Consider the following 18,137-nt stretch of genomic DNA (forward strand, 5'->3'; position numbering starts at 1 on the left):
ATGACATCTGATGATGGTCCATCCTCAGATTATGACCCAATAAAAACTAATATACTTCCATTTATTTTGTCATTTTTTTATTACTGTGTTTTTATACTTGTTTTATTAAACGAAATCCTCAGAATAAAGATTCACCTTGTAATCCAGAGATATTCAGAGTTTTTTTAAAAGCAAGGCACAGATTTTAGGACTGCTGTGTCTGACTCGGAGTCGGCCACCATGTAGTGGAACTCTGTGAGGCTGGGGACTCTATTACACGCCGCACCTGAGGAAACAGAAACACACCTGCTGTTAGACAAAAATACTAAATACTCATTATGACTCAATCTGATTTAATGTTTTTTTCCTACATTCCTGTGTAATGCATGTTGAGTCCTTTCTCTACCTGCGTTTCAGATACTTATTAATCCTGCAGCTTCTTTCTTGTTATTGTGTATATACTGTAAATATCAGAGACAATGTGTTATTTGAAGCTGAACGAGGGTTAAGACCTGCATTAAAGAAGGAAAGCTAAAAGATGTTTGGGTTTCAAAGTTTGCCACCGTTGCCATGAGAACTAAATTTTGAGGGCTGGACAGATTTGGGGAGCTCTTGGAGGAACAATGGATGACAAACCTAAAAGCAGAAGATACTTTGATGTGTGTCTCGGATCCAGTAACCTTTAGAGAAAACATGAATCGATGTAACTAATGCAGGACCTCTGTTTAAAAAAAAAAGTATTTTTCTAAAACATCAAATAGAAAATTCACTCATCAGCTGTGCCATTATAATCCTAAGCACATGATGTGAACACTGCTTATAATGCAATGTTTCGCTGCTGTGTTCACATTAATGGCTTTGAAAAATATGAACTTAGATTCATGGGGGGGATGGTTTTAAAATCTTGAGATCTGTTTAATGTTCTCATCAGAAATCAGTAATGGAAAAAAAAAGTTTAGTTTTCAGAACTGAGTTGTTGAAATTTAGGTTTGGTATTCTGTTTTATTCTGTATTTTTTTTCTTCTTTGTTTAAAATAAAAACAATGACAAACAAAATCTGTAGAAAGATGAATCAGTTCTTTCAAAGGCGCCTAATTGGGAAAAGGGGTGAGTCATATGTAATTAAAATCTGATCACACTATTTTGTAGTGCTGTTGTAATAATAATTTAAAAAGTATTGATTACTTCTTTGCTTAGTTTTTTTTAGGTAACTGCAGTAATTATGACCCCACAAACAAATAGTTATCCTAAATAACACTCAGTTGAAACAGGCTTCACTAACTTTAATAATTGAATAATATTTATTAATATTTTCATGATAAACAATGAAGAAAATGGTAAAATAACAATTCAGACTGTTTTTGGAGTATTCATATTTAAAATTCTATTTAAACCTAAGTTTGTAAAAAATTTTCACCATCACAATAAACACTGTGATAAATCCCACTCGTAACCAGGAGTCACTTTTTCTCTGTCCACCAGTGTTTAGATGAGGATTGTTAAAAAATTGTTAGTTTATTTTTTGGATCTCGGTCTCAGACGTCACTGGGTGAAGTTTCCAATTTCCTCATCCACATTATGGTGCTAGAAACGGGTCGATTTAGTTGCTTTTTCTTGGTGATTTTATGTTTTCATTATTAAAAATTCTGTACATCTCATTTTTTATGGCCACAAAATAGAGAGAGCGGGTGTTTCAATTTAACAGATTAGATCTTGGATCTTCCTGTTCTTATGCTGACATTGGCACCAGATCTGCTCCAACTACACTTGGATTGTTCAATACACTCAATAAATTAAGTCCATTGTTCAATTTTAAACAAAGTCTATTGTTTCAAAGTGACCAATAGACTTTGTTCAATTTTATACTAGTTTTGAATGGTGAAAAAAGAAATAAATAAAAGACACTTCCCTTATCAAAATCTGTCCATCGGGACTCGTAATGGTTCAAAGTTTGTGTTGGTGTCTGCATGCAAATATGTAGGAATCCTGACAGTTGACTGGTTCATATCTCACATCAAACAGCTGTTAAAAAACTAAAGCTAAAACTTTGCTTCTTCTTTCAGATTAGGTCTCGTCTTTCTTTCTGAATCTCCACTTGATTCAGGTGGAAACATGCTTTTTACTCCGTTTTCAAAGGAGCTTTGGGATTCATCAAAAACTTTAAACCTTCACAATATCATGTTGCAGTCTAGAGTTATATATATTCTCATTTACACAGCTATTCTGGTGTTTTACCTTCATATATAACATTTTGCATCAAGCAAAACCACATAGAATTACCAATTTTGTTCACATAACCTGTTTTTATCATCTGTGCCAGGAGCTTGCACTGCAGTTGGGGAAATGTGTCAAAAACAGTAACGTAAAGTCAGAGGAGGCAAATAGAAGTGGAAAATCAGTTTGCCACTTCACTGCCCTGTAAATCAGTTTTGTGTATAATTTAAAAATTATTATGGTCAATGAAGCAGGCAGTTGGTACATCTTGCTGTCTTTTTATATCACTTAGCACGTTTCATTCAAAATGTACCTGAAGTTCCACAATCTGTTGAATATATTTTATAAATGTGACATTGAATCTTTCTAATCAGCCACAAATGTGCAGTGAAAATTCTTAGGGTGAGGCAGAAAGCAGCGCTGATAGGGGGCAGTGTTGAGCTCCAGAGGCAAAATGGGCAGCAATCGCTTTTCTTTTATGCATTGAAAGAACTGAGAACAATCGGAAAAACATAGAAGGAAGCAGTCATCGTTTAAAAACTGAAGGCAAGCAAGGAAGATTTTCAAACAGATGATGGAGAGGATAGACACATGGACCTTGTATACAAATAAAGATAAGATCACACATGATTTTTGATTTTATTTTATTTTTTTAAGGGGAGGTCAACCAAAATAATACGTAAATTTTGAGCTTATATAAGCTATGATATTGGTGGACAGTATGGAATTAATGAAAGCATATTTAAATGTTTCAACTGAGGTCAAAATTGAAATATAAGCTTCAGTTTGGGGTTTTATTTAATCTGTACGTCTGATTCCAGAGGAATCGTTGCATCACAGGTCATGAACCTCACTGCATGTCAGTGGATCAAACATTCCTGTCAAACAAAGACGAATATCTGTCTGCTGTCAAGTGTTTTGTTTTTTTTTTTTGGCGGGGGGTGAATTTTCATAAATTAAACTACAGAAAAAAGATCAATGTTTGTGTCAGGCTGCTATTCCTTTAAAAATGTTCTGGCTCTGGACTAAAGATACATGGAGAAGATGTCAATATCAAAGCCTGGAAATGAACTTTTTAGGCTTCTTTCATGCAGGGTTGTCTTGTGAAAAAAGTTGGATATTAACATCATAGCACTATTAGGTGAAATTCAATCCATTGTATTTAGTTTTCTCCCCCCCTTCATCCCAGCGGGTATGCGTCATTAACTTTGGAAAAAGAGTCCATTTGTGAACCCGTACACTCACCATAATGGCCTGTTGTGTTAGCGCAGATTATGGCTCCAAAGAAGTCTGAGTAATGCCTCTTGATTCTGGAGATGGCCGACTTGCAGGCTGCTGAGGGATCGGCCCCGTTCCTCATCAGCTCCACAGCCAAGTAGCTGTTGGCAGCATGACATGGAGAAGACATGAGCAAAGCTAACAAGGCTGCAGAGGGTCACAGACCAGGATCATGCTAAAGATGCCTTCAGAATAATAATGTGGTCTGGAAATGAGCACAGAAAATAAGCATCAAGAAACGGTGAATCAGTGAGTTTCCTCTGCTTTTAAGTTATGTTTGCTGGACGGTTAAATACCAAATGTTGTTAACCCTGTTAGCCTGAGGTCAGAGTGATAAAACGAAGAGTTTCATTTCATTACATTAGACATTTCCAGTACTGGTGGTACACCTACAATGTCCCCTTACACATTACATTACTTCTGTTTAAATGTTTCAGATTAAACTGTTAGTATCAAGCAAAGATAATCCAAGTAAATATGAAACACTGTTTTTAAAAGATTATTTTATTAATCAAATACCTGGCCATCACTGAAAATGGAATTGCTCACCAGAAAATTCACATCTTAGAGGGACAGAAAAAAAGGAGGGTTTGGAAGTGGCCTAATCTAAGTCTAGGCTTAAATTCAATTGAGATGATGTGGAACAACTTTAAACAGGTCATTCATTTTAAAATGTCTCCAATGTGACTGAAGTTTTCTACAAACACTGTGGGCCAGAATTCCTCCAGAGATGTAAAAGACAGCAGAGCAATTACTTTTTCACATGCTTGGTTTGGACAGTTTTCTTCTTTTTCATGAAATAATGTTAAAAATAATTTGATTTTGGTCCAGTTATTTTTGTTTTTGTATTAAAAAACAAGGTTTTCTCAAAATACTATTTATAAATCCTGTTCCCTTGTGGATCCTTCTGAACTTACATCAAGATGTCCTTTGTTTCATGTTGGATACCAGAAAATCAGGCTTTTCTTCTTTTAAAGCAGTGCATTATGTCATTCAAGTCTAAAACTAGAGGCCGTTTCTCCTCAGTATACACATCAGGGATGGTTATAAAAATATGGATAATGGTTAGCAGGTTGGCCTCCAATCACACCATTAGGAGGAGAAATGTGGGCTTACATAAACACATCTCAGTCTGTTAATAAGCAGCTATTCCAGAAGGTAGATGAAAAAAACAACAATCATTTAAACAGACAGCCCTCAGATGTGTTCACCAAACTGGGCTGACATAAATAAAAGCTATAGCATAAAGAAATAAAAAAAGGTAAAATCCCACTTCTGTTCAGAAATGTGCCGATGACAGTTTTGGGGCAACGTAGCCAAGCCTCTTTTTTTCTTCTCATACTATTTATGTGTCTGGTGTTCAAGGGGTGACAGTAGCAGCTGAGCGTTTAAAACCAACACATCACTAATGTTGATATTCTTTGAGCATCTTTTGCTGCTGAGGTGAAGCAAACAGAAAACTACATTACAGTTGTGTTTTTAACGGTTGAAGAATAAAAATCAAATTTCAGAACCATGAGATGGATCCAGCCATCATGATGAAGACAGATCAGCTGTGTGTAAATTTAAATAGCTGGAAACCATCTGAATACACAGCAGACAGACTATTTTAGACGTTACACTAAAGATGTATCCCTTCTTCCCTACATTAAGACTTTGGACTTTCAAGTCAACTATTAGATACATTGGTATGACTGGTAGAGGTATTCATACCCCCTTTTTTATCTTATTTTATGTGATACACCAACACACAGTAGTGCTCGATTTTGAAGTGGACATTTTGCTAATAAAAAACTGAAAAGTGTGGCTTGAATTTGTATTCAATGTTCTTTGATCTAATACCTCTAAAATAAAATGTGGAAGAAAATTAACAATAACATCTTCAATTCATAAAATACTTTTCTTATCCCAAGGGAAAATTAAATGTTAAGTATCTTCAAAGACTCGTTGGGATGGTGATGCTGTGGGCTGGATTGATCCTCTGTAGCAGTCAGTCTTGCAACTAATCTGAAGGGCCTCTGACTGAAGACCGTCTCTGAAGTGTGGACATAACAGCTCAACATGCAGCAGAGACGATATTCCACAGTAACATAACGCAATCAGTAGTAGGCAAGCTCTGATAATCCGCCACATTTGCTTTTGTTGCTCCTCTTTAAATCTCTGTCTGACTCTACAGTTAGAACGCTGGGCAGAAAGACGAAGTCAGGGTTATGATGTTTATCCATTAAGATTGATGGAAGAGATGGTTTGATCTTTGATAAGTTTAATAGCTGCACACTATCCTAAACCAGAGGGAATCATTTTCTAAATATTGCAAAGCCTCACCAAAAAAATAATGCAAGTTAATTTAGAAAAAGAACAAAGCAGAGTTAACATTGCAGAGCTACTCCAACATACTGCCACCATGAGCGACGCAGTTCTAGAATCTAGATCACACAGTCCTCATAAGTCAACAAAGTGGTGGCAGCATCTTGCTGTGGTGATTCTTTTATCCAAAAAAAAAGTGTTTAGATGCTAAAAGGATTTGAAACTGCGATAGATATTCACGGTTTAACAAGAACTGAGAGGTTCAGATCAAGGCATGCTTTTATGTTAGAATGGCCTACTCAAAGTCCACAAAAGAAACCAACAGGGAACATGTGCAAAGCTGACAGACATACCCCATAAGGGTTCTCAAGAATCGACTCAGAGCTGAATTCACAGGTGGAAAACATGAAGGATATGATCATGAAAGTGTCTGTGATGCTGTTTTCACGTTTTATCACTGGGAAACAGAAAAAAATCACCTGGGCAGGAAACGCATCATGATGTCTCCGTCTCCAGTGGCGGCGGCAGCACCAGCTGAGCTGTCTGCGTAGGCTCCTGCTCCGATGATGGGGGAGTCCCCAACGCGGCTGCAGCACAACACACAGTAACAACATCTAAACATTAACAAGTCCTACACAACAAAATACACAGAAGTGGATGTTTATTTCTCACTTGTTAGAACCCAACATTTATTTGTTTCCAGAACTTAACATTTTCGGAATTAAACACTTGACCTTATTAATTAGTTAAAGTATTTCTCAGTTAGTGCAATCAGCTTTTAAGTAGATATTATCCTGTGTCCTTCAGCTAAGTATTTATGCCACAATAGTGAGAAACTACACCATCCTAAAGCTTTTATACCTGATGCAAACATTTGTTCATTTCATACTGAGAAGCAGCTTGTTTCTATTGATTTTGTCAGATTATAAAAGACTCATCTACCAATGTGAAAACTCAAGTTCTAAGTAAATATTTCATGCTTGATTTAAGGCAGTCCATTACGAAGATAAAATATAATGTTAACTATATTTTTATTAGTTTGCAATTGAAGAGAAAATGCCTTTGAAGGAGGATTTTACATTCAAAAATACAGCCTGTTCGCAGTCCTCCAAAGCGGTGTTCCAGCAGCATGTTTTCACAGCAGATCAGAGAAACGAACCAAACGTGGCTTTAAAAGAACAACTTCACTCGTTTCCAGAAGGTTGCCAGATACTTGAAGTTTATGCAGAATCCTTCAAACTAATTTTTTTAGCTTCAATGGACATAAAAGGGAAGATATTGACATAAGTTGCACGAATGGTAAACGTAAACATGGGCTTTGAAGGGTTTGAGAAACATTCAGAATGAAGTAATTATGTGAAGTGTTTGCATCTGAAGTTCAGCAACTGAAATATCCAAAATGGGACTGATTTTAGATACAGTTACCTAAAAAAATTCAAATGAATAAACTGCTTTTTATCATCACTTCTATTGCCATCACAGCCATACAGAGCAGGATTAAGTCAAATGATTTGAGATTTCCATTCTACATCATAGAAATCTGAGAACAAAAGTCAAAATATTGTCATAAAATTATCAGTCCATATCGCCCACCTCTACATTACACTAAGAACATCCATTGTACTTATTGAAGCTCTTTGGAACAAAATCCATCTCTAATATTTTTCTCTTGCTCTTTACTTGATAAAATCACATTTTGTGACTTATTAAAATTTCAGCACCTCTTGACAATGTAAACAGAGCTGATTGTGTTTATTGCCAAGCACTGAGTGATGACTTGCTGTTATTTGTTCATAATGTCTTCGAGCTCAAAATTCAAACTTGCTCCATTTTTCCTGTTCAAAAACTGAGCAGTAATCAGACAGTAAAAGTCTGCAGGCATGATTTTAAAATTCTCACAGCGGCTCCCTGCAAATAAATACAGAGCTGGGCAAACACACAACTCTCAGTATTTAGCATGAGAGGAGCCAGACTCTCTTTGACAGGCAGGAAAGTATTTTCTTCACCAACATGGTCATCTCCAAAGAGCTATTAGGCAAAAACTCGGAATCCAATTCATAAACATTCCTGAGACAAGATCAATTGCTAAAAAAACACTCTGTCACCCCGAGAAGCATTATCCATTTCAGATCAATGTTGTAAGAAACTTTATAATGATTCTACAGGAAGGCCAAGAGAGGTTTAAAGATCGGTAGTCTCCATTAGGTGAAGTGTGAGTCTGTGTCTATTGAAGAGATTAAAGAGGAAAAATCAGCCCATATGGAAGAAAATATACTCAGAACATTGAAATTTTAGAACATCAGTGAAAAGAAATCTACACACCCTGGAACCTTGTGCGACAGTCCATTAGTCGATGTTCCAGCAGCCATGTGGCCGTCTTTATCCACGGCAATCATCCCTGGTGCAAAGAAAAAAAAACAAATGCAAGCTAAGTCAATTCAGTTTATTTGTAAAGAACCAATTCACAGCATAAAGTTGTTTCAATCCAATCAAACATACGTTCCAACTGATAATCAAACAGTGCATTAAACTCAGCTTACTATTCAAATTAGTTATTATTCAAAAGTTTACATCTAAAGAAACCCAGCAGATTGCATCAAGTCACAGACTTGTAGCATATAATAAACTTATAGTTAAATTAATATAAAGTTTTATTATGAAATGGTACTGAAACAGATTCTGTTTGCTGAGTAGTGGTTCCCTGAATACACACTTAGAGGAAAAAGGATAATGAGCATTCCTTCATGTCTGAACCGATACAGAACACAAGTATTGAACCATAGAAAGTAGAAAGCTGAGTCTGGGGCTCAGCAACACCTACCTATGGTGTCATGGGAGTGTATATTAACCTGCCGCTCTCCATTACACTGTGTTTGCGCTGCCTTTGGTCCGTAGGGTCCACACGACGTTGACGGATCTGGACTGACGTTCTGTTGACAGATGATGAACAGAGATCATTTCTTCCATCATGTCTTTCGTCCTGGGACAGATTCACCGCAGCAAAACACGACCCAAGTACCCCAAATTTTAAGCAGTTAAAAAATATATATATCAGCAGATTTTCAGTGGAAATGGTTTCAGAGCTAAAATGTAATTAGCAGATTTTCAGTGGAGATGGTTTTGCAGGTATAAAATCTGACAACTAACAAAGAAAAAAGTCATAAGTGAAGCATCTCCATGTTCATTAAGAGTGACTTTAGGTATCATTTCAGGTGTGATTACCTGAGAGCTTGGAGTGGTTTGAGCATCTCAGTTTAAGCTGCAGAGTAATGTGATCAGTTTTTCTACCCAGTTAAAGTAGAAGTTTTATTCTGATAAAAACTAAAAACATCCACTTTTAATATCAGTGAAAATCAAGGACAACTTTTGCATCATTCTTTTGAGATTCAAGTGGCTCCTTTATTGATATAATAAGAATTATTATGTTATACTGCAATATAATATTAGTATTCTAGTATCTCTGTTGGACAATATCTACCACCCTGTGTGTGAAGTTGTAGCAGAACTGAATCCTCCTTCAGTGCATCCTATCTGCACAAAAGAGTGTTTTCACAGATCCTTCATTCCAGCTGTTAGACTTTATATCCATCACTGATCACAACAAACCCAAACATCCGTGGATATTTGCAGTTTTTTCCCTTCTTGCAATAGTCTGTTGTTTTTCTATGCACAAATATACATGCACATCTTGTCATTTTTTTATCATCATTTTCTATTGTATTCTAGTACTTAAAATCGATTTTGACTTACATTTACCACCAAAACTGTTTTAAGATGGTTTGCTTCTCTATTCAACCACATTTGGCTGCTATTCCAGCTGCAGCCTTTAAGGTGCTGCTGTACAGACGTCTTCTTTTTCCAAATAACGTCAGTTCAGTCAGACTGGAAGGAGATAATCTGAACCCAATCTGTAATCTGTACTTAATTGGTTAATTGTTACTCAGAATGTGGTTTAGGAATGTCAGAAGAGTGAAGGTGACGTTTCCACCTGAAAATCAAACTGACAAGCAGAGTTGTGATGAACTCGGAACATACTGCCCATCTTAGCTGAGTCGCAAAACAAAGCAAGAAAACAAACTAAACATTTATAAATCTCAACAGCTGTACAAATAATTCATCAGAAGCATAAATCAGCCGACAGCAGAAGTTTTTAAAAAGAATCAAAAGCTTTGAGTCCATTTTCAGAAAAGCTGTTTTCAGTTGCATTAAAGAACCAAATGTAACAAATGAAGACTTTAAACCCAACAGGTAATCTTTTCCTATTCCACAACCTTAACTGCTCCTCTTCTTTAGGATGTATTCCCTGTTTGGATTTGCCATATTGATCCATATTTTTTTCAAAAACACCATCCTCCTGTAATTTTATACTGAAGATTCCTGACATAAAGCATTCGGTTCGCCTCAGAAGGCATCAGATATGGGTAAGGTTTAAGTTGAGTAAATCAGAGACTGAGGGTTTTGCTCTGTCTTCTTTTCCATAGATTTTCAGATTGCTTTAGATCAGGACTTTGACTAGGCCATTCTAACATATGAAAGTGCTTTCAACTAAACCTCCCTATTGCATCTTTGGCTGTATGTTTAGGGTGGTTGGTCTGCTGGAAGGCTTTCTTTTGTATTCAAGTCTTCTAATTAATTATATATATAAAGATGCATCATTTTAGAGTAATTGATTTATTAGTTACATTTTTAACCCAACTTCCAACATTCCTATCCACTCAGTCTGAGTTTTTCTGCACTGCAGATATTTTCAATAATAGCTCCAGGAACTTCAGAGCCATAAGTTCTGCTCCTAAAAGTATGAATAGAGAGAATTTGATCAATGGATCAGTGGATGATCTCTGGATACATAACGCCTCCCTGATTCTATAGATGTTGTGACATTGTTGTGGAAATGAAGAGGAGCCTTTTGAAGAGAAGCAACAGCTCGTTGCTGTAGGGCATCACCTTTACCACAAAAGCTGACTTTTTTTTTTCTGAGCTACTTTAGTATGCCTGTCAATTTTCCCTTTTGAAATCAATCTTTTGGAAGCAGTGCGCCCGTGGCAGACACAAGCGAGGAAAGAAACAGCCTCACACACATGCACTTACCTTTCGATAATTAGGTTGGCAGTTGCCCTTCAGCCACTGTGAGAAAACATTCAAAGATTCGTTGGTAGTCAGGTCTTCTGCAACAAAGCCCATGTTTTCAGCAAACACAGAGGCTACGAAGAGAGAGGAAACACTTGGGTCAAGTTGCACATAGGAGACCACGTTGACCTCAGGTTAGGACTTAGAAAAGGTTCACAGACAAAGAAGGGACTGCAAGCAATTTTAGTTCATTTCAGCATCGGTTTATCTGGTTTTAAAGAGCTGCTGCTTTGAAAGATTTTCATCATTTAACTTTGGGAGGAATTGCGTAGCAAATATGATGAATTGGTCATCAGAAGGATATCATGACATACAACAGAAATTATTAAATCTCCTAGATTTAATCATGTTCATAATAGTAGTGAGTAAAGCTCCATATAAAGATGTGCAGATGTTGAGAACAAAGTTTGTTCTGTTACAAAAAAAACAAAGAAAAATGTTCTAAAGGAAAAAGGAATTATAGATTGTTTAAAAAATTGCATCTGCAATTTTCTTTACAAACTCAAACACTTCCTGTATAAACTGAAAAGTGTTTGAGATTGAGTTTTCCTGTGAATCCCTGAACTAACATTTAGTTACATGAGCACTGCTTTTGACAGCTGCTTCATATCTGGACTGCATGGAGTCAAACATCTCCTACATCTATGAACAGGTGAACAGCCCATAATGACTGGACTACATTCTACAGGTTCTTAAGATCTCCTGGTTTTACCTCAAACTGAATGTTTAGTGTCTCCACAGAGTCATTTGGTCAACAACGGGACTTTACAGGGAGTTTTCCTGATTGTCTTGGGTTTTTAAAAACATCTGGAATTTCATCTAAATTTGAATATTAGAAACATATTTCCAGTTAAAAACATTGAGATGTCTGGCACTTATTTCTCCTGCTGCTAGTAAGCTGATTTGTGATGTTTGACTGCTAACATTTTGAACAGAACGGTACATCATGCTGGGATTAAAAGCTTCAGTTTCTGTTCATCCCTCTCTCCTCGTCCACAGCATAAAGGGAGCTCTTGAACAGGTTTTTTTTTTTTTTTTACAACTAGTGCGCAATTATGCTCTTCAGGCTCAGGGGACTATATGACCCATGTGTTTTTCACTTACTCCTAATGATTGTCATTTCATTTAAAAGCCTATGCTGTGTCTAAAAGGTTTGGGTTCTAATTGAGATCATTAATGCAGATTCGAGCATCCACAGATGCTGAAAGCGGTTCCTTTTAGACTCTATAGAATTATACTGAAACAGGCCGTTATGTTAGAAATGCAATTTACATTCTGTGTGTTGTTCAAATAAATGAGTCCATTATTCCTTGCTGTATCACCCAGGGTGTATGAACAGCAATCCCCACATACCTGACTCTCCCACTAGCATCGTATGTTCAGTGCGCTCCATCACGGCTCTGGCGACTCCAATAGCATTTTTGATTCTCCTCAGGTCTGCCACTGCTCCCACCTCCATCGAGTTACTACTCAGAAAGCACACACATACAGGAGACATTCCTGTTGGTTGACTGCAGCCAAATACCATCTGTGAGCAATATATCTCCATTATAAATCAGTGTTGGGGAAGATTACAAAGATCATATTTAACATTAAAAAACAGTTTCAATCTCAAGAGTGCGCACAGTTTTTTTCTTACAGATATAGTATTTATCTGTTGACTGCTCTACTGGATCATCAGGCAGGTGTTTGTCTAGATTCCTGCTCTTATGAATGCACAATGTGTCTGCTGGTGTTTATTAAATTTCTTCTCCATGTATATTGAATCGTGTAAAGGAAAATATCCCCGCACAACATAGTCATAACTGAGAAACAAAAAAGGGTAAAATTTCAGGGGGCATTCACTACAGAAAGAGTAAACAGCTTGCTACTCGTCCTTTGTTGTAAGCTGACATTTACTTCTCATTATAACTTCTGAGACTGTAAATGTTAGTATTTAAGGACCTAATAACTGGAACGCTTTCAGATCATAATGAGACTCTTAATTAGTACTTCCCTGCAGAAGGCTTGAAGGAAAGGTCAGCCAGTTAAGTGTGGAAATGTTAAAGATACATGGAAATAAGCAGCACAAATTGTAAAATAAGTAAATAAATGAAAAGAAATATGTTGATAGCCACATGTGACTGATTAGCACTTTTAAGATGTGAATCATGTAAACATACGTTCTAATTTTAAAACTCTTCACATCATTTTTTTCTGTCAATTTAAATATATATGACTTAAAACAAAGCTACTTTCACTTGGTTCTGTTTCCAGTAAAAATGGTAGATAGTTATAAATAATAACCATATAAGAAAAACATTTCCTGGTTATAATGCCGACTTCACTTGTAAATGTATCTGTTGTAAATGATTTTACTGTATAAATTCTAATTTTTTCTTTGTGTAAAAGCACGGTGTCCACCCATTACCCGTTCATGATCATGGCATCCAGTGTGGTTTCTCCAGTCTCATCAGGGCTGCCACCAAAGCCCACAGTGCCATCACACTGGTCCACTTCACAGCGGGCGCAGCCCTCCTCCACGGCGTCCAACACGGAGCCGCCGGACTGCAGGGCATGCCACGCTACACAGAAAGACAACCAATCAGTATGCAGGGTCAGAAATATGTTTCAGATGCCACAAATGGCATGAGAATAACACTCTGCAGGTCAGTGAGATAAAACTTACCCAACCAGCATTAAAATTAAATATTATAAACCAATGGAAAGTAGCAGATTGTAGGTCAATAATAGAAAATATTTGCTGTTTTAGGAATCTAGAATAATTTTATAACCACAGACTCTGGTGTATTTCACACCAAGTTGAAAATAATAATAAGAAAAAACTTCAACTTCCCATGCTTGTTCAGCTTCCCTGTACCTGCTTATGAAAAGTGACCCCACAGAATGCTGCTGCCACCTCCTTGTCTGGTGGTGGGGATGGTGTATTTTGGGTAATGTGCAGGCACAAGGTTTCTTTTTTCTGCCTCTCAGGTCCTCTGAGCAGAACATCTTCTGGCCTCTTTGCAACTGATTCTTGTCACTAGATTTGCTCACCTGAGGTGGCAGATCTCTGCAGCTCCTCCAGAACCATCATGGACCTTTTGCTTTATTCTGTGATTATTGCCCTTCTTGTCTTGGCAAGACTGCATTTGGTAATTCTTCTGTTTTTTGTCTGCAGACTGCACAGTTCTTCATGAAAAGCTCAAAATAGGAAATATTGTTGTATAACCTTACAAAATGGATCCATGAATTGGTTGCACAGGCATTTATTTATGGGTTTCAGAGCAAAGGGGGCTGAATAGAGATGAACTCCAGACTTTAGACTATTATTTGTAAAAACAAAAGAAGATTATTTATAATTTTCTTCCATTTTACATTTCTGCACAGCCTTGTGTTGGTCTGTCACATGAAATCCCTCCAAAGCACAGCAAACTTTGTTTTTGTAACAAGACTAAATGTGGAAAAGTTGGTGAAAAAGAAGCCGCATTTGGCAAAAACACAAATCTGTGCTGAGCCAAAACAAGTCAGTTTTGCATGATCTCCGAGATGACCAATGCGACGGCTTCCTGCTAAACAGGGGGGCTCACAAGCATTTGGTCACTGATCCCCTAAGAGCCCCTGAGGGATCAACACACCAACTGATGCTACAGCCATCATCTTCCCATTAAATGCTCTGGTTAGTTCGGCTTTATTTTCTTTTCAGTCCAAACCTAAATTATGTTTTTTTCCTCTCTTTTACAAAAACAAGCAGAATAGAAGTGGAGATGATCCCACTGATGCCCGTTACTGTAATCCCCCAATGGAAAACAGTTGCTGGGGTAAATTAATGGTTGCGGCTTGCATTGTTAAATATTTCCCACAAAATATTCACGGGTGTATTTTTCAATTTCATTTCCTCTGCATAAAAAAAAAGAAAGAGCTGACAGACACCTGATGTATTAACGGGCATCCGTCTATCCAAGAGCGAGACTCTCAGCTGAACTTAAATCATTGACGGCCCTGAGCTGATGCTTAAGATGTTTTGAATACCGTTTCTATCATTTTTGGCGCTGAGCTGTGCACCCACCGGAAATCGACTTGATGGATAAGTCACAAGCGACGGCGAAATATTTTCAGTTTCAATTTGAACATGTCCAATGTATCACCCTGAAGGAAATCAAACAGAGTGAGGGCAGGCCTGCTGGCGGCAGCTATGAAGCCTTGTGGGTTCAGCCTATTTCATACCCTCATCTAAGACTCGGCTGGTCTTTCATACGGATAACCTCTAGCTGAGTCACAAGTATACAAGAAAAAAAAAATTAATGGTGTGAGTAGAGAAACGTGAAAGTAGCGGTTATGAATCGGCCAGGGCCCGAACTTAACCACACATACACTCTGCAGGGACACACACACACACACTCGTTTTTCTGCTTTCATGGTTGAAAATTAGTCCAAGGGATTCATTTCTCAGGTATTAATAAGTTTGCAGCTAAGATGTGACAACACAAATATTTTCAGAGCTGCAACATTTGCATTTTTCATTATACCTCCTAGTTTTTTAATCATTTAGTCCGCAAGAGGTAAGTTAAAAACATATTACTTTTGCTAATGAATAGTAAGGGATTTTGAATATTCACAGAAATGTCCTTGTTCATAATTTCTCACAGGAAAAGGTGAAATTTTAACCTATTATAATTAACAGAGATGAATCTAATCTAATCACTCAGATAATCAGATATCACAATGGTTGAAGATTATATCTGTAAGGCAACAAAAGTCTATATTAATTTTCATATTAACCATCTTAATATGAAAATTAAGAAGGTTGTTTGAAATTAAAACAATATATAAATGTAATTATTCAATATTTTACAACAGCAGTACAATCTGGTTGTTTAGATCAGTTACAAGCTGATCTAAACATCCAACTGCTGAGCAAACTGGATTTTTAAGACTAAAGGAGAATCAAACCAAACAAGGTAAAAAAAAAAATGCAGCATTTTCTACTCAAACACATAAAGAATATTTTTGTCAAAAGAATTCAAAAACATTTCTACATTTATAAAATGTCCTGGATTGACGTATTGTCACATGAGTGAGCACAAACTAAAAGAATGGGTGTGCTTCTTTTCCAGCAGCCGTCAGCAGGGCTAATTACAAGCTGTGAAGGAGGAGTATATCTCACGTGAACGCAAAAGAAAATGTATGCAGTTCAAATAAAACAGATTAATAAAAACAAATAATAATTACTGTGTCATATATTGAGTTATTTGCAGCATGATTCAGCAGATTGAGTGATTTTACTCATTCCATAAGGACTTTTTGTCCAACGAGGCAGAAGTGTTAATAGATTGTTACCAAGAATATTTCTTTTAAATTCTATTATTAAATAATATTGTTGCAGAAAATTCAATTATAACTATAACTTCAATTAATCAGGGAGGGTAAATCCGTGTTTCATTGTTTAATCTTATTTTAAACAAATAATTTTTATCTCAATCGCCATTTTTAAAACTAAAATTAATATTGTTGGGTATAAAACAAATTTGTTTTACATAAGCATTTGTGTTTCTTTTATTGGGAAATCTCAGTTAGAAAATATAATCCGACTAAGTTTTCAAAGTAAATTTGCTACTCATAATTAGGTGGATGCACCGACGTATCGTTTCGAAACCAATGAGGACCATATTCTTATGTAAAGGGATTTGAGTTTAAACTCCACCCACGTCACTTGCCGCGGCGCTACATGCAGCGGCATAGAAATGGTGCGGACCCCACCTTTTCAAATCTGTTTAGTGAACATGTAAACACACACGAGAGGGGATAGTGACCTACCTGCAGCCGTTGCACTCTTAAATGGCCACGTGTTGATGACAAGCGGTAACGAGGTATGTCCAAGCCGAAAATACAGCATTAAAAATAAAAAATGGAGTGATAAAAGCATTTTTGCTCTGTTCTGTTCACTTATAGACACTAAAACATGAAGCTGTCAGGTGTCAAGATGTCACCTGACAGCAAACTAAAAATAAAGAGGAGATTTCAAAGAAAAGTCGCTTCAAAGACAGCTACTTCTCTTGTAGTTGTCAGGATATTGCACTTAGACTTCCTTGTTGTGTCACATGCTGAGTGGGCGGGGTCGGCATTAAAGGGACATTACATCTTTCTTCAACACGCGTTTAGTAGACTTACAAAATTAGATAGAAGACGGCCTGGGTTAAAAAATGTAAGGGGAACATTTTCGCATTGTTGCACAGTTATAAAAACAGACTGTATCCTGCATTTCCTGAATTTCCCCACAGCGGTACAATAAAAAGGAAAAGGATCTATCCCATGGACAGTCCTTCAAGAAGCTGATCCTACACCAGTTCCAAATGAATACATAAACATACCTGACTTAATATGCCAATATCTGCAGAAGTTACCATTATATTATTACTGGAATGCTGTTAAGGAAGATCAAAGCTGTAAAAATATTCTGCATCCAATTGCCATAGGAAAATACTTAAATTTACACATATTTCTAATTTGCTATTAATATTTGTTTTTAGTTAGTTTTTATCATATATGCAGAGAGAGAGTTTAAATAAGGCAAAATTTACATCTACAGGTGTATTTAAAGCAGAACTCCTAACGTTTCCAAGAGTACCTCTGGAAAAAATCTCTTTTTTTCCAGCGATCCAGAGTTTAAGGGAATTGTTGACCCTTAAACTCAACACTTGTAACATTTGTAAAATTTTGCTGTAGTTGGACACAGACCTGCTCTCATGTTAACTTACTCGACAAATGGCATCCACTTTTTTTTATATAGGTGCACATCCTTTTGACTTGCTTCAGAGGCCACGCTCATTATTTACACCAGCATGCTCCAAGCTGACCACTTAAAAGGTGCAAAGTGAAACCTTGCTGTGCAGCTGGCAGATTGGGATCTCCGTGACTCCTCTCAAGGGTTTAATTTACATTGGAGACGGAAGGAAACCAAGGTAAGTATTTGCTGCATGTGCTTTTGTAGATGTTGGATGGTTTGTTTGTGCTTGGCAAATGTCAGCAAGCTGAATAAGCGGCCCTTGTTGGCTATTGCTCACATCATTTTCAGAGATTTTTTCCTGCTCTGTTTGTAGCTGGAATCATATTCAGAATTTGTATTATGAATGTATATCATTTCTTACGGTTGTCCTTAGGATCCTTTCATAGTTGATAAAGTGCCTGTCTAAATCTATACCACCTCTTTTGGATGTGCATCATTTTATGGGATCATATTTTTGCAGATAAAT

At 36.8% G+C, this 18,137-nt stretch overlaps 1 protein-coding gene across 1 annotated transcript; it reads right to left on the reverse strand.

Moving 5' to 3' along the window:
• Window positions 1–68: 68 nt before the first annotated feature.
• Window positions 69–16,998, reverse strand: aga (aspartylglucosaminidase). Its single transcript, XM_007551050.2, has 9 exons — window positions 16,702–16,998; window positions 13,316–13,469; window positions 12,259–12,371; window positions 10,867–10,979; window positions 8,600–8,708; window positions 8,101–8,176; window positions 6,258–6,365; window positions 3,439–3,572; window positions 69–265 (listed from the first exon to the last, which is right to left on the reverse strand). Exons 1-9 carry the CDS (start codon window positions 16,808–16,810, stop codon window positions 165–167), a joined length of 1,017 nt encoding a protein of 338 aa, XP_007551112.1. The 5' UTR covers window positions 16,811–16,998; the 3' UTR covers window positions 69–164.
• Window positions 16,999–18,137: the final 1,139 nt, after the last annotated feature.

The sequence above is a fragment of the Poecilia formosa genome, unplaced genomic scaffold, assembly GCF_000485575.1.
Source record: "Poecilia formosa unplaced genomic scaffold, Poecilia_formosa-5.1.2 Scaffold39, whole genome shotgun sequence".
In the NCBI taxonomy this organism is placed as follows: domain Eukaryota; kingdom Metazoa; phylum Chordata; class Actinopteri; order Cyprinodontiformes; family Poeciliidae; genus Poecilia; species Poecilia formosa.

Excerpts from the sequence above, each read along its gene's own strand:
- aga (XM_007551050.2), bottom strand. The coding sequence starts at position 16,810 with ATGCTTTTATCACTCCATTTTTTATTTTTAATGCTGTATTTTCGGCTT. Across the intron at positions 13,470-16,701 it reads TAAGAGTGCAACGGCTGCAG|CGTGGCATGCCCTGCAGTCC; the intron begins GTAGGTCACTAT and ends CTTTCTGTGTAG. Across the intron at positions 10,980-12,258 it reads GATGCTAGTGGGAGAGTCAG|CCTCTGTGTTTGCTGAAAAC; the intron begins GTATGTGGGGAT and ends CTCTCTTCGTAG.